The 17,273-nt window shown below is 44.9% G+C and overlaps 1 protein-coding gene across 1 annotated transcript in view; it reads left to right on the forward strand.

Annotated features, from left to right (window-relative positions):
• Nucleotides 1–17,273, forward strand: part of LOC147108520 (piezo-type mechanosensitive ion channel component 2-like) — a 318,148-nt gene that overhangs the window by 280,532 nt on the left and 20,343 nt on the right. Inside the window, 4 exon segments of the mRNA XM_086004280.1 lie at nt 1,316–1,463; nt 3,412–3,626; nt 4,523–4,681; nt 11,453–11,600. Coding sequence (XP_085860406.1) covers nt 1,316–1,463; nt 3,412–3,626; nt 4,523–4,681; nt 11,453–11,600 — 670 coding nt within the window.

Genomic DNA, 17,273 nt, shown 5'->3' on the forward strand with positions numbered 1-17,273 from the left:
CAATTTTGCCCCCTTCGGGTTCCAGGTAATTAAAATGTCAAGTACAAAAAATAATCAAAAAGGCTAATGGAATGCTGGCCTTTATATCTAGTGGACTAAATACAAGGGGTTGGAAGTCATGCAACAGCTATATAAAACCCTGGTTAGACCACTCCTGGAGTACTGTGTTCAGCTCTGGGCACCACACCTTAGGAAATATATATTGGCCTTGGAGGGAGTGCAGTGTAAATTTACTAGAATGATACCTGGACTTCAAAGGTTAAAATATGAGGAGAGATTACACAAACTAGGGTTGTATTCTCTGGAATTTAGAAGATTAAGGGGCGATTTGATCGAAGGTTTTAAGATATTAAGGGGAATTGATAGGGTAGATAGAGAGAAACTATTTCCGTTGGTTGGGGACTTTAGGACTAGGGGACATAGTCTAAAAATTAGAGCCAGACCTTTCAGGAGTGAAATTAGGAAATACTTCTACACACAAAGGGTGGTAGAAGTTTGGAACTCTTCCGCAAATGGCAATTGATGCTGGGTCAATTGTTAACTTTAAATCTGAGTGTCATAAATCGCATCTTCTACAAGAAGTACTACTGAACGGCCAGCTGAGGGCGCCGCCCGAGGAGTATAAATACTCGGGCGTGGGCCCACCTTGGCCAGAGACAGTCTGGAAACAGGAAGCTAGTGACTACTAACTAGACCTCCATGTTTTGTTACAAGTCGATTTAAAGCCTTGCTTTATGTACAACCAAGTGCGTAGTGAGTCTTTATTATGTCACTGAGATTGATCGATTTTTGTTAAGCAAAGGTATTAAGAGACATGGGGCAAAGGTGGGTATATGGAGTTAGGTCACAGATCAGCCATGATCTCATTGAATAGCGGAACAGGCTCAAGGGGCTAAATGGCCTACTCCTGTTCCTGTGGTCCTAATCCCAGTCACTTCAGGCCTGATTGACAGGAGAATTACCCAATCATCTCCGTTCTGGCCGGGACTGATGGTGTCGTTTATGCAGTCGTTTTTTTTTGCCTCGAGATTACATGGCTGGAGGTGGGTGGGGAGCATTAAGGAGCATGATGCTTGATCACAGCATGACTGAGTGGGACAAGTCTGATAGATCGGCTGGTCTTTTTCTGTCCCATCTTTTTCGTGTTTGCTATGTAACCCTGTGTGGGTTCGGGGAGCAGCAGGCGTATGTGCCGGACAGTATATTTACAGCTTAGGATGAACAAGGATCGCTCATCTTGGTGGTAGTAATAAAATGGACATGGGCATTTATGTGAAACATTCATTGCTTTGTCTTGTTTCCTTGTGTCCTACAGAGCTCTTCAGATCTACCTGCCTATTAGGCAATTCTTCTACAACATTATCCATCCTGAGTATAATGCAGTGTGTGATGTCTACGCACTAATGTTCCTGATCGATGTCATTAACTTTGTCATCATCATATTTGGCTATTGGGCATTTGGAGTAAGTAGCGGACTCTGCTCTTACAGCTGAACTTATCTGTACTTGTTTGTTTCTTGTATTGTGAACTACAGCCACAGAGGGGGCAGCATTGGTGTCTTTGGGACACATTTGAGCTGTGTACCGGGGGCTGGGGTTACATGGACTACTGCATCCAACCCAGTCATGGCCCAAAGTGACCTCCAATTCGAGAAATTTCAGTTTCTTCACCGAACGAATCATTGCTGCTTTGGGTTCACGTTGAAGGTAATGGTTAAGCGAGTGACTGCCACCTGTAACTGAACCTAGGAAAAAATCATTTCTAAACTTAATTTTTTTAACAAAGCAAAGTATTTACCCCGGCCAGTAATAGCCTGTTCTAGTTGCTGTTATTTATTGAGACTTCATCACTACCTTCTTAGTGAGGTCCTGGAGATAATCTGTGTGGAATGGATGATGGGGGAGGAGGCAGGGGTAACACCATGCTTGTGTCAGAAAATGGCGATGCCTCTTTGCTAATGTTGTACAGACCACACATGGCTGGGTTGTCCTCTTTGGCAGCTCTGATGAACTAATATTCCACTGACGAGTCCTGGAAATGAAGATTTTTTTAATATCAGATCATGGAAGGATTCCACCCATGTGTAATAGTACTGATCATTGAGTTATCAACCCCTCTACTCACCCATCAGGTGCCAATCTATCAACAAAGGAACAGGAGTTGGTCATTCAGCCCCTCCAGCCTGTTCTGCCATTCAATCATATCATAACAGATCTGCACCTCAACTCCATTTACCTGCCTTTGATCAATATTCCTTGATACCCTTGCCTAACAAAAATACTATTTATTTTGCTGAATAAATTAGTTAACCCAAATCAAGACTGTGATGCTCTGCCTTAGAATCAATCCAATTTACAGAAAGATTTTCTCTTCATTGTCCTAGACTCGCTATCAAGTTTACCTAGACTTCAGGACTGATGAAGATACTCTTGAGGCTGCAAAGAACTAATAATCACTTCTGAGAGTAACTTAAAGTACAGAGTATCTAGAATATAGAAAGTCATTAAAAAAGTTACAATCACATTCCCAGGCCATGGAATGATATTGGCCCAGGTTCGGACCCCGATGTGCTTTCTGTGCACCACGTCATTCACAATAACCATTGCTGTTTCTGTCAGATGATTGTGGTCATGCAGTCATGTATGGGTTGAAAATAATCCTGTTCTAATTGTTGGGTTTAAAGGATAGTCATTTATCCTTTCCCTAATAGAAGATTGAGGACCAGGAAACACAAAGATATCTTATTAATACCCTTTATTGATCAAAATATTGAAATAAACCATTACATGCAGTGCCGATAATTCCTCACGAGCAATGGACTCATCGAGTCCCGTAAGCGTATCATCTTGACTGCTCACGCTAGCCTAAGCAGAGTAGGTAAAAGTCCCTAAGGGGCTCTGGTGCACTGGATCTTTATGGGGTTAATTACGTCTCCCTACCGTGATGTTATTACTTAAGCACGCTCCATCCACGTGTGGTTTGTATGTGAGTGCGTTTGCCTGATACATCACGACGCCAAGTGACATTGCTCCCTTCCCCTAAGCACACATGGGTACAGCTACTACCCGCTGTTCCTTGTTATCGCTACAGGAATGACCATGGCTGTCATTCATGGTCTTCACTCACCTATCTCCCTTTGATATTTATTAAAGTGAGCTATTCATCCTTTATACTCCCCTTCTGCACTCAGACTATCTGGCATCATTCCTGCTTGTTAACATTCCTTTCTCACATCTTCCCCCAGTCCAATACTGAACTCTACTTGTCTCAGCACTCAGAGACTAGTGTCTTTCTCATTAACCATTACAACTTGTGGTTAGTCTACCTAGTATATCAAATCTTGAGGTCGGGATGATTGATAATATCACGATCCTTCAGCTTTAACCGTTGTCGATTTTTTTGCTTCTACAGAAACACACAGCTTCCGCTGACATCACGGAATCCATCTTGGAGGATCAGGTACCCCAAGTGTTTCTTGTGATGGTGCTGGTTCAATTTACCACCATGGTGGTCGACCGTGCTCTCTACCTCAGGAAGACCGTCTTGGGGAAGGTCGTCTTTCAGGTTATCCTGGTGCTTGGGGTCCATTTCTGGATGTTCTTTATCCTCCCTGGGGTGACTGAGAGGTGACTTAGACCATTACAAAGCACTGTAAATACCTGCTCCATTGCAATTGGTTAAAGAGAGGCATTCTTTTTTCTTGTAGACATCTACACTAAGATCTAGGGAAGGCTGTTCTGTCACATGTGGAATAGTAAAGGAGTTGTCATTGAACGGTCAGCCTCAAGCTGTACAGAGCACGTTCCAACTCAGTGATAGGATGGGGAGATGAGAATTCTCATTCTCAGTCTGGCTGCCTAAGTGAGGTCTGAGCAGAGGTCAAGAGCTGGAAGGGAAACTGTCAATGCGGGTCCAAGGCCTAGCAGCCGATCACCCACTTTGCTATAGTCTGGGAATGGCGTGATGTAGGAAGACTCAAAGAAGGGGCTGTTATTGTTGTGTTTAGTATTATTGTCCTTTCACACAACTGCTCAAGGGTCAGATCCCCTTTCCCTGCCCCACACTCATAAATGTTGATGCTGATTTGGTAATTATTCATCTGAGAAGTTTTGTTTAGTTTTCTTTCTTTCCTCACCATGTTAGCCTCTGATTTATTCATTTTTATTCTCTCCTCTCTCTGATTACCCTGGAACACCATTCTTGTGGTTCAGAGGGCAGGAGATCTGTTTCCAGTTCTCCAGAGTGGTCCAGTGATGACCTCACCTCTGACCAAGGTCCAGTGATGACCTCACCTCTGACCAAGGTCCAGTGATGACCTCACCTCTGACCAAGGTCCAGTGATGACCTCACCTCTCCATACTTTTTGCTCTAATTATTTGTTTATCAAGGTAGGGTCCCTGTACCAGGATATTTCAGTCCAAGTGTATGACATGGGAAGGGAGGTTTTAGTGTATATATTGGGTTTGAGATAACTTCCCACTGCTTTATGCTTTCTAAAAGCCTCTCTAATCTCTAATTGCAGGAGGTTTAACCAAAACCCAGTTGCCCAGCTTTGGTACTTTGTTAAGTGTATTTACTTTGGCCTATCAGCATACCAGATCAAATGTGGCTACCCAAACCGAGTGCTCGGCAACTTCCTAACCAAGAGCTACAACTACCTCAACCTCTTCCTCTTCCAAGGGTAAGTGAAGGACCAGACCTGCGGTACAGATGAGGCAGATGGAGAGCAATAATGGACTTATTTTAGCAGATGTGAGGAATAATTTTAATACAAACCAAAGCAGAGTGTCAAAACAAACCCTGGGGCACTGAAGCATCAATGTGTAGGGGGTACGGTAGCCTATTATGGTAATGGTTATGGTACTGGCCTGGCAATCCAGAGATGACACGTTGGGAAATTAAGTCTCGTTATTTGTGGGCTGGCACCCACACTCTCCCCCATTTGCAAATAAAGGGACATTCATTCTACAATATGACAACACCTCTTTGCCCTACATGACCTTCATCCCTTGAATAAATAAGTCGGCACCAAACACGTGCATCCTTTCTTGTACAACTCTATGAATAACAACAAATTCATTCTCCTGATGTGGACATTACTGGCAAGACCAACATTTATTGCCCATCCCCAGTTGCTACAACTATGGGCTCATTAGACCACTTCAAAGGGCAGTTAAGAGTCACATCTGGGTTTCCATCCCTAAAGAACTAGTTGGGTTTTTACGATACTCCAACAGCTTCATGGATACTTTTACTCATTTTTATTTCCAGATTTTTATAACTGAATTCAAATTCTTAAACTGCCATGAAGGGATTTGAACTTGCGTTCTTTGGATTACTAGTCCAGCAACCTAACCACTGCACAACCTTACTCTGTGTGATTAGCACACTTATTGAGTATGCCAATCACTCAGCAGATGTATTGATGGTCATTGAAGATTATACTGCAAGATTGCATAGATAAACAGAGAATACTTCACCAAAACACTAGATCAGATTGAATAGTAACAATGAATGACTACTGCAACATATTGGATAACTGAAGGAATGTAATCAATGTCCATGATTTCCTTCATCATGAAAGGGGGCTAAAAAATCCAGCCACCCTTTGCCCTGGCATAGGATCGTCACCTGGTACCATTGATGTGAGCCAGTGACACTAGATCGTACGATAATGATCTGAAAAACTGCTCTGCTCTTGGCTTTGTTCCTGGCTGGAAGGGCCCTAGCTAAAGATTCATTTGGCATAAGGAGAGAGCAGTGGACCATCCAGACCCAGAGCTTGGCTTAGGAAATGATAATGCTGTCCTTATGCAATCCCACAACATAGCTTCAGCCATGTGGGTGGCAGATGGCTGCCTTGTTATTAAGTCAACATAACACAGCACACCACGCAGTTAAAAGAACATAAAAAATAGGAAATAACAACAGAGAATGCTGGAAAAACTCAGCAGGTCAAGCAACATCCGTGGAGAGAAATTTGAGTTGACGTTTCGGGTTGAAACCCTTCTTCAAAACTGGAAAGAAAAAGATCGAAGGCAAAGCTGCGATCGAACAAAAGAAGTAAAGGAGACAATAAAAGGTATTAGAAGCCAGATGAGATGGTAATGGGCCCGTGGAGACAAAAGGCAGCTGAGATTAGGTGTGAAGTGTACTGGCAGGATAAGGACAGCTGCCAGGTGAGAGAGAGAAACAAAAGGAAAGGAGGGGGGCGGGGGGGAAAGGAGGACCCGAAACAAAGGGGTGGAAAAAATTTAAAGGAAAAAAGTAATAGAGGCCGAGGTTATGATCTGAAATGATTGAACTCGATATTGAGCAGGAGTAGACCATATGGCCCCTCGAGCCTGCTCCGCCATCTAATAAGATAGAAACATAGAAAAATAGGAGCAGGAGTCGGCCCTTCGAGCCTGCTCCACCATTCAATATGATCATGGCTGATCCTCTATCTCAATACCATATTCCCGCTCTCTCCCCATACCCCATGATGCCTTTTGTATCTAGAAATCTATCTCTCTCCTTCTTAAATATATTCAGTGACTTGGCCTCCACAGCCTTCTGTGGTAGAGAATTCCATAGGTTCACCACCCTCTGAGTGAAGAAATTTCTCCCATCTCAGTCCTAAATGTCCTACCCTGTATCCTGAGACTGTGACCCCTCATTCTAAACCTTCCAGCCAGGGGAAACATCCAGTCTGTCTAGCCCGGTCAGAATTTTATATGTTTAAATGAGATCCCCTCTCATTCTTCTAAACTCCAGTGAATACAGGCCTAGTCGACCCAATCTCTCCTCATACGATAGTCCAGGAATCAGTCTGGTGAACCTTCGCTGCACTCCCTCTATGGCAAGTATATCCTTTCTTAGGTAAGGAGACCAAAAATGCACACAGTACTCCAGGTGTGGTCTCACGAAGGCCCTGTATAACTGTAGTAAGACATCCTTTCTCCTGTACTCCAATCCTGAGTAGTAAGCGCAGGCAGGTAGTGCAGGGGTCCCCTGTGACCATCCCCCTCTCAAACAGATATACCGCTTTGGATATTGGTGAGGGAGATGTCTTATCAGGGGAAGGCAGCAGCAGCCAACTTCCTGGCACTGTGGGTGGTTCTGCTGCACAGGACGGGAGGAAAAAGAGTGGGAGAGCTATAGTGATAGGGGATTCTATTGCAAGGGGAAGAGATGGGCGTTTCTGCGGCCGCAAACGAGACTCTAGTATGTTGCCTCCCTGGTGCAAGGGTCAAGGATGTCTCAGAGCAGCTACAGAGCTAACAACCGACCTGCTGGGAATGTGTTGTGTTCCCTCTGACCGAGCCATTTCTTGTACATGTTTCCTCAAAGGTAGTAATCTCAGGATTGCTACCAGTGCCACGTGCTAGTCACAGTAGAAATAGAAGAATATTTCAGATGAATACGTGGCTAGAGGAATGGTGCAAGGGGGAGGGATTCAAATTCCTGGGACATTGGAACCGGTTCTGGGGGAGGTAGGACCAGTACAAAATGGAGGGTTTGCACCTGGGCAGGACTGGGACCAATGTCCTAGGGGGAGGGTTTGCTAGTGCTGTGGGGGAGGGTTTAAACTAAAATGGCAGGGGGTTGGGAATCTGTGCAGGGAGACAGAGGAAAGGAAAACAAGGATAGAAGCAAAAGACAGGAAGGAGAAAAGCAAAAGTGGCAGTCAGAGTAATCAAGGTTTAAATCTAACATGGCCACAGTAAATAATAATTCTAAAAGGTCTAAGAGTGTTAAAAAAAACAAGCCTGAAGGCCTTGTGTCTTAATGCGAGGAGCATTCGTAATAAGGTGCATGAATTAGCTGCACAAATAGATGTAAACGGATATGATATGATTGGGATTACGGAAACATGGCTCCAGGGCGACCAGGGCTGGGAACTCAACATCCAGGGGTATTCAATATTCAGGAAAGACAGGCAAAAAGGAAAAGGAGGTGTGGTAGCATTGCTGGTTAAAGAGGAGATTAACACAATTGTAAGGAAGGATATTAGCTCTGATGTAGAATCTGTATGGGTAGAGCTGTGAAATACCAAGGGACAGAAAACATTAGTGGGAGTTGTATACAGACCCCCAAACAGTAATGCGGAAGTTGGGGATGGCAATAAGCGGGAAATTAGAGACGCGTGCAATAAGGGCATAGCAGTTATCATGGGTGACTTTAATTTACATATAGATTGGGCTAACCAAATTAGTAACAATACTGTGGAGGAAGAATTCCTGGAGTGTATACGGGATGGTTTCCTGGACCAATATGTCGAGGAACCAACTAGAGATCAGGCCATCTTAGACTGGGTATTATGTAATGGGAAAGGATTAATTAGCAATCTTGTTGTGCGAGGCCCCTTGGGGCGGAGCGATCATATGATAGGGTTCTTCATTAAGATGGAGCGTGAAGTATTTGACTCAGAGACTAGGGTCCTGAATTTAAATAAAGGAAACTACGATGGTATGAGGCGCGAGTTGGGTAGGATTGATTGGGGAATGTTACTCAAAGGGTTGACGGTGGATAGGCAATGGCAAACATTTAAAGATCGCATGGATGAACTACAGAATTTGTTCATCCCTGTTTGGCATAAAAATAAAAATAGAAAGGTGAATCAACCGTGGCTAACAAGGGAAATTAGGGATAGCATAAGATCCAAGGAGAGGACATATAAATTGGCCAGAAAAAGCAGTAAACCTGAGGATTGGGAGCAGTTTAGGATTCAACAAAGGAGGACAAAGGGATTAATTAAGCGGGGGGGGAATAGAGTATGAGAGTAAGCTTTCAAGGAACATAAAAACTGACTGTAAAAGCTTCTTTAGATATGTGAAGAGAAAAAGATTGGTGAAGTCAAGCGTAGGTCCCTTGCAGTCAGAATCAGGGGAATTTATAATGGGGAACAAAGAAATGGCTGACCAATTAAATACATACTTTGGTTCTGTCTTCACAAAGGAGGACACAAATAACCTCCCAGAGGTGTCGGGGAACATAGGGTCTAATGAGAGGGAGGAACTGAAAGAAATCAGTATTTGTAGGGAAATGGTGTTAGGGAAATTGACGGGATTGAAGGCCGATAAATCCCCAGAGCCTGATAATCTACATCCTAGGGTACTTAAGGAAGTGGCCCTAGAAATAGTAGATGCATTGCTGGTCATCTTCCAAAATTCAATAGATTCTGGAACAGTTACCATGCATTGGAGGGTAGCTAATGTTACCCCACTATTCAAAAAAGGTGGTAGAGAGAAAACGGGGAATTATAGACTAGTAAGCCTGACACTGGTAGTGGGGAAAATGCTAGAGTGTATTTTAAAAGATGTAATAGCAGAGCACTTGGAAAACAGTGACAGGATCGGACAAAGTCAACATGGATTTACAAAAGGTAAATCGTGCTTGACTAATCTACTGGAATTTTTTGAGGATGTAACTGGTAAAATAGATAAGGGAGAACCAGTAGATGTGGTGTATTTGGACTTTCAGAAGGCTTTCGATAAAGTCCCGCATAAGAGATTAGCGTGTAAAGTTAAGGCACATGGGATTGGGGGCAAGGTACTGACTTGGATAGAGAACTGGTTGGCAGACAGGAAGCAAAGAGTTGGAATAAATGGGTCTTTTTTCGAGTGGCAGGCAGTGACTAGCGGGGTACCGCAGGGATCAGTCCTAGGACCCCAGCTATTCACAATATATATTAATGATCTAGACGAGGAAACTAGATGTAATATCTCCAAGTTTGCAGACGACACAAAGCTAGGTTGGCGTGTGTGCTGTGAGGAGGTTGCCGAGAAACTCCAGTATGATTTGGACAGGTTGGGTGATTGGGCAGATGCATGGCAGATGCATTATAATGTGGATAAATGCGAGGTTATCCACTTTGGTGGCAAAAACAGGAAGGCAGATTATTATCTGAACGGCAATAGATTGGGAGAAGGGGAAGTGCAACGAGACCTGGGTGCCCTTGTGCACCAGTCGCTGAAGGTAAGCATGCAGGTGCAGCAGGCGGTTAAGAAGGCAAATGGTATGTTGGCCTTCGTAGCGAGAGGGTTCGAGTACAGGAACAAGGATGTTTTGCTGCAGTTGTACAGGGCCTTGGTGAGACCACACCTTGAGTATTGTGTGCAGTTTTGGTCACCTTATCTGAGGAAGGACGTTCTTGCCATGGAGGGAGTGCAGCGAAGATTCACCAGACTGATACCTGGGATGGCAGGAATGACGTATGAGGAGAGATTGGGTCGATTGGGCTTATACTCACTGGAGTTTAGAAGAATGAGAGGGGATCTCATTGAAACTTATAAAATTCTAACAGGACTAGACAGACTAAATGCAGGAAGGATGTTCCCGATGGCTGGGGATGTCCAGAACCAGGGGTCACAGTCTAAGGATAAGGGGTAAGCCATTTAGGACAGAGATGAGGAGGAATTTCTTCACCCAGAGAGTGGTGAACCTGTGGAATTCTCTACCACAGAAGGCAGTTGAGGCCAATTCATTAAATATATTCAAGAAGGAGTTAGATAGATTTCTTAAGGCTAAAGGGATCAAGGGACATGGGGAGAAGGTAGGGACAGGGTACTGAATTTGGATGATCAGCCATGATCTCATTGAATGGCAGAGCAGGATCGAGGGGCCGAATGGCCTACTCCTCCTTTCTTCTATGTTTCTATCCTCTTACAATGACGGCCAACATACCATTAGCCTATTACCATCTCGTCTAGCTTCTAATCTCTTTTACTTCTTTTGGTTCTTTTATTCTTTTGTCCGATCGCAGCCCTGCCTTCGATCTAGTTCCTTTTCTCTCCAGTTTTGAAGAAGGGTCAAACCCGAAACGTCAACTCAAATTTCTCTCCACGGATGTTGCCTGACTTGCTGAGTTTTTCCAGCATTTTCTGTTGTTATTTCGGATTTCCAACATCTGCAGTATTTTGCTATCATACCATTAGCCTTCCTAACTGCTTGCTGCACCTGTATGTTTGCTTTCAGTGACTGGTGTACAAGGACACCCAGGTCCCTTTGTACATCAGCATTTCCCAATCTATCACCATTTAAATAATACTCTGCCTTTCTGTTTTTCCTACCGAAGTGGATAACTTCACATTTATCCATGTTATACCTCTATACCAAAAATAATATACAAGATTTACCTATTGTCATAAGTAGGTGCCTTGGATAAATGCCACTCGTTGCAACGTGAGGTACTTTATGTAGAAGTACTGCTAGAGTTCTACAGATGAGTGCAGCCTAGGCTTCAGTTTACATGTGAGATTGAGACGGACAAATTCATGCAGTTGAAGGTCTTGCTCTAGTAACGATTATTTCAGTCTAATTTCTGCATGTTATGCAACTTGTACAAGCTGAAAGGATATGCCCTGTATAAACATCTGTACAACTGGCCCATTTAAATATGGCTGTCTCTGAACCCTACCTGACATATTTCAGTGTCCATGTATTAACCCTCTTCCTTGGACGGTTGCAGATTCCGTTTGGTGCCCTTTCTGATGGAGTTGAGAGCAGTGATGGACTGGGTGTGGACAGACACCACACTCAGCATCTCCAGCTGGATTTGTGTCGAGGACATCTACGCCAACATTTTCATCCTGAAATGCTGGAACGAGTCGGAGAAGGTGAGCAGCAGGCTCCCTCGTGTTGGGAAAAGCTGACCTAGGTTTCAGATTCACTCACTTAATTTGAATTTGGAAAGACTTATAATGCAGTCCAGTCTCTCCTTTAGTGGTTAAGCTGACACTTCTCTATTCCTCCTTAAAAAATGTAGCAGGACAGGAAGAATTGCAGGGAGTGAGAGGGTGGAGATCGGTCTGTCGGGAATACATAGATACATAGAAGATAGGAGCAGGAGTAGGCCATTCGGCCCTTCGTGCCTGCTCCGCCATTCGATGAGATCATGGCTGATCCTTTAATTCAGTATCCCGTCCCCGCCTTCTCTCCGTAACCCTTAACCCCTTTTGCCCGTAGAAATATATCTAATTCCCTCTTAAATATATTTAATGAGCTGGCGTACACTGCCCTCTGTGGCAATGAGTTCCACAGGTTCACCACTCTCTGAGTGAAGAAATTCCCCCTCATCTCTGTCCTAAATGGTTTAGCCCTTATCCTTAAATTATGTCCTCTAGTTCTGTTCTCACCCGCCAAGGGAAACATTCCTTCTGCATCCAGTCTGTCTAGACCTGTCAGAATTTTATACACTTCTATGAGGTCCCCTCTCAATCTTCTAAACTCCAGTGTGTACATCCCTAAACTACATAGTCTCTCCTCATAGGTCATTCCCGCCATTCCTGGTATCAGCCTGGTGAATCGCCGCTGCACCCCCTCCATGGCAAGAACATCCTTCCTCAGATGAGGCGACCAAAACTGTACACAGTACTCGAGGTGTGGTCTCACCAGTGCCCTGTACAGCTGCAGCAAGGTATCCCTGTTCCTGTATTCTAACCCTTTTGCTATGAAGGCCAGCATACCGTTTGCCTTCTTGACCGCCTGTTGCACCTGCATGCTCGCCTTCAGTGACTGGTGTACAAGAACACCCAGGTCTCTCTGTACTTCCCCCTCTCCCAATCTATTGCCATTTAAATAATAATTTGCCCTCCCGTTCCTGCACCCAAGGTGGATAACTTCGCACTTGTCCACATTATAGTGCATCTGCCATTTATCCGCCCAATCGCCCAGTCTGTCCAAATCGCTCTGGAGCTTCCTGGTCTCTTCCTCTGAGCCCACCCCACCTCCTAGTTTAGTGTCGTCTGCAAATTTGGAAATGCTGCATCCGACTCCCTGATCCAGGTCATTAATGTAAATTGTGAACAGCTGGGGGCCCAGGACAGATCCCTGTGGTACCCCACTTGTTACTGCCTGCCATTCAGAAAATGAGCCGTTTATTCCAACTCTCTGTTTTCTATCTGACAGCCAGTTCCCTATCCACGCCAAAACTTTCCCCTTTATCCCATGAGCCTCAATTTTCCATGCTAATCTTTTATGTGGGACCTTATCGAAGGCCTTTTGGAAGTCCAGGTACACCACATCTACTGGCTCTCCCCCATCTATTCTACCAGTTACTCCCTCAAAAAATTCCAATAGATTAGTCAAGCACGATTTACCCTTTGTAAATCCATGTTGACTCTGTCCTATCCTGTCCCCATTTGCTAAGTGCTCCGCTATTTCATCCTTAATGATGGACTCCAGCATTTTGCCCACAACTGATGTAAGGCTTACAGGTCTGTAATTACCTGCTTTTTCCCTACCCCCCTTTTTGAATAGTGGGGTAACGTTAGCTACCCTCCAATCCATCGGCACTGTTCCCGAGTCTAATGAATTCTGAAAAATCATCCTTAGTGCATCCGCTATCTCTAGGGCCACCTCCTTCAGTACCCTAGGATGCATGTTATCAGGCCCTGGGGATTTGTCCACCTTCAATCCCTTTAGCTTCCTTAACACCATATCCTTAGAGATATTGATTTGCGTCAGTTCCTCCTTTGCCAATGTCCCTATTTTTCCCGATATCCCAGGGAGGTTTTTTGTGTCTTCCTTCGTAAAGACTGACCCAAAGTATGCATTTAGTTGATCTGCCATTTCCTTATTTCCCATTATATATTCCCCCGTATCTGACTGCAATGGACCAACTTTGGTTTTCACCAGTCTTTTCCTTTTGATATACTTATAAAAGCTTTTGGAGTTAGTTTTTATATTTTCCGCCAGCTTGTTTTCGTAAGCTATTTTGCCCCTCTTGATTATGCCCTTTGCCCTCCTTTGCTCTATCTTAAACTGTTCCCAATCTTCCGCTCTGGCGCTTTTTTTGGCTATTTTATACGCCCTATCTTTGGATTTTATGCTGTCTCTAATTTCCCCTGTTATCCACGGTTGAGTCACCTTTTTAGATTTCCTTTTATGCCAGATTGGTATAAACAATTTTTGCAATTTTGTCATTCTATCTTTAAATGTTTGCCATTGTTTATCTACCTCCAGTCCTCCCAGGAACGTTGTCCAATCAGACCTACTCAGTTCCCGTCTCATGGCATCATAATTCCCCTTGTTTAAATTCAGGACCTTAGTCTCTGAGTCAATTTCTTCGCTCTCCATTTCGAGTGAGAAATCGATCATGTTATGATCGCTCTGACCCAAGGGTCCCCGTACAACAAGATTACTGATTAGTCCCTTCTCATTGCACAGTACCCAGTCCAATATAGCCTGTTCCCGAGTTGGTTCCTCGACATATTGATCCAGATAACCATCCCTCAAACACTCAAGGAATTCCTCCTCCTCATTATTTTTACTGATTAGGCTAGTCCAATCTATATGTAAGTTAAAGTCACCTATGATGACAGCTGTGCTCTTATTGCACGCTTCTCTAATTTCCCTCGTGATGCCCTCCCTAACCTCTATTTTACTATTTGGAGGCCTATATACCACTCCTATTAATGTTTTTCGCCCCTCGCTATTTCTTAGCTCCACCCATATAGATTCTGTATTAACTGAGTTAATATCCTTCCTTTCAATTGCATTTATCCCCTCTTTTACTAGCAATGCTACCCCTCCTCCCTTTCTTTTTTGTCGATCCTTCCTAAATACTGAATACCCCTGTATGTTAAGCTCCCAGCCCTGCTCACCCTGCAACCATGTTTCCGTAATCCCAATTAGGTCATAATTATTAACCTCTATTTCCACAGCTAATAATAATAATCATAATCATAATCAACTTTATTGTCATTGTTAGTGCACAAGTGCAGTACAACGAAATGTAGGCTTGCGGCTCCCGAGAGTGTACATTTAGATTAAGACATTTAAACATTCAACATACATTTGGCTTGTAATACATTAACATAAACATAACCATAATAAAGTGCATTGGCAGATGTGCAGGCTTTAGAGTTTATTTGTGGAGTTCAGTAGGATGACAGCCCTGGGAAAGAAGCTGTTCCTAAATCTGGTCGTACGGGTGCGAATGCATCTGTAGCGTCTCCCAGATGGCAGGAGGGCGAACAGACTGTGGCTGGGGTGGGTAGGGTCTTTGATGATGGTCCGTGACCTCCGTAAACAGCGTTTCTGGTATATGTGCTCTATGGTCGGTAGCTGGGTGCCGGTAATGCGTTGGGCAGTTTTGACTACTCGCTGCAGGGCTTTCCGGTCATAGTAGCTACAGCTGCCATACCATACTGTGATACAGTTCGTCAGGATGCTCTCTATTGTGCAGCGGTAAAAGTTAGAGAGGATCAGGGGTGACAGGTTACATCCCTTCAGCCTCCTTAGGAAATATAGGCGCTGCTGGGCCTTCTTCACCAGAGAGGAGGTATTGAGGGACCAGGAGAGGTCTTCCGTGATGTTGACTCCGAGGAACTTAAAGCTGTCCACCCTTTCCACCACAGCCCCATTGATGTGGATGGGGGTGTGACTTCCGCCTTTAGACTTCCTGAAGTCCACAATGATTTCTTTGGTTTTCTTGATGTTAAGGGCCAGGTTGTTATCGGCGCACCACTTCACGAGATGCTGGACCTCCTCCCTGTAGGCTGACTCATCGTTGTTGGTGATCTGGCCTACTACCGTGGTATCAGCCGCAAACTTGATGATGGTGTTGGAACCATGAACAGCCACACAGTCGTGGGTGAAGAGGGAGTAGAGGAGGGGGCTCAGCACACATCCTTGTGGGGCCCCCGTGTTCAGGGTCAGGGGGGGGGAGGTGTGGTTACCTAATTTGACAGACTGGGGTCTGTTTGTTAGGAAGTCCAGGGTCCAGTTGCAGAGGGAAGTGTTCAGGCCAAGAGTGTGGAGTTTGGTGGCCAGCTTGTTTGGGACGATAGTGTTGAATGCTGAGCTGTAGTCTATGAACAGCATTCTGATGTAGGTCTCTTTACCATCTAAGTGATTCAGTGCAGAGTGTAGAGCAGTTGTGATTGCATCCTCCGTTGATCTGTTTGCACGATAGGCAAACTGGTGTTGGTCAAGAGAGGCGGGAACACTGGCTTTGATGTGAGCCAGGACCAGTCTCTCGAAACACTTCATTATGATGGGTGTGAGTGCGACAGGTCGATAGTCGTTCAGGCACGTCACAGCCGTTTGCTTTGGCACAGGAATAATGGTAGCGGTCTTGAAGCATGTAGGGACTACTGCCTGGGCCAATGACAGATTGAAGATGGCGGTGGAGACATCAGCCAGCTGATCAGCACATTCCTTGAGTACCCGTCCAGGGATGCTATCCGGTCCAGCAGCCTTTCATGTGTTCACTCCGCGTAGAACACCCCTTACGTCGGAGGTCGACAGAGTGAGCACCTGGTCTTCCGGGGGTGGCAAGGCTTTGGTAGCCGGCTCCCTGTTGTCCCTGTCGAAGCGAGCGTAGAAGTTGTTAAGCTCCTCTGGAAGGGAGGCATCGCTAACCGTGGGGCTGGTGTTTTTGCTCTTGTAGTCAGTGATGGACTGGATGCCTTGCCACATGCGCCGGGAGTCCGAGTTGTTGTGGAAATGATCCTCTATCCGCAGTGTCTGTTTCCTTTTGGCAGTCCTGATACCCTTTTTTAGGTTGGTCCTAGCTGCAGTGTAAGCCGCCGCGTCGCCAGATTTAAATGCTGCGTCGCGTGCTTTCAACAGCGAGCGGACCTCTCCGTTCATCCAGGGTTTCTGGTTGGGGTATGTCCTGATATTTTTATGGGTCGTGACGACCTCGACGCAACTGTTAATGTAGAATAGCACTGTGGATGCGTATTCCTCGATGTCATTATGGGCAAACATGCCCCAATCAGTGCGTTCGAAACAATCCTGAAGCTCCAAGACTGCTCCCTCTGGCCATACTTTCACTGATCTCACTGATGTTCTCGCTCTTTTGATGAGCGGTTTGTATGCCGGGGCTAGAAACAGGGAGAGGTGGTCAGACTTCCCAAGGTGGGGGCAGGGAATGGCCTTATAAGCATCTACAATGCTCGTGTAGACTTGATCCAGTGTGTTCTCCCCTCTTGTGGGGCAGGAAACATTCTGGTGGAATTTCGGTAGTACAGATTTTAGGTTTATGTGATTGAAGTCCCCCGCGACGAAAAAAGCTCCGTCTGGGTGCGCAGTTTGTTGTTCACTGATGACCCTGTAGAGGTCCTTCAATGCTAGTTTGGCATTAGCATGTGGTGGGATGTAGACCGCAGTGATGATAATAGCCGTGAATTCCCGAGGCAGGTAGAAGGGTCTAGACCTTACCATGAGGAATTCCAAATCAGCCGAACAGGATCTATCGATTATGTCCGTGTTAGTGCACCAGGCATTGTTAGTGTAAATGCACAAACCGCCTCCCTTGCTCTTACCAGAGTCTGCAGTTC

This window comes from Somniosus microcephalus, chromosome 13 (genome assembly GCF_052327205.1).
Source record: "Somniosus microcephalus isolate GS21.2 chromosome 13, FLI_Smic_1.0, whole genome shotgun sequence".
Taxonomy (NCBI): domain Eukaryota; kingdom Metazoa; phylum Chordata; class Chondrichthyes; order Squaliformes; family Somniosidae; genus Somniosus; species Somniosus microcephalus.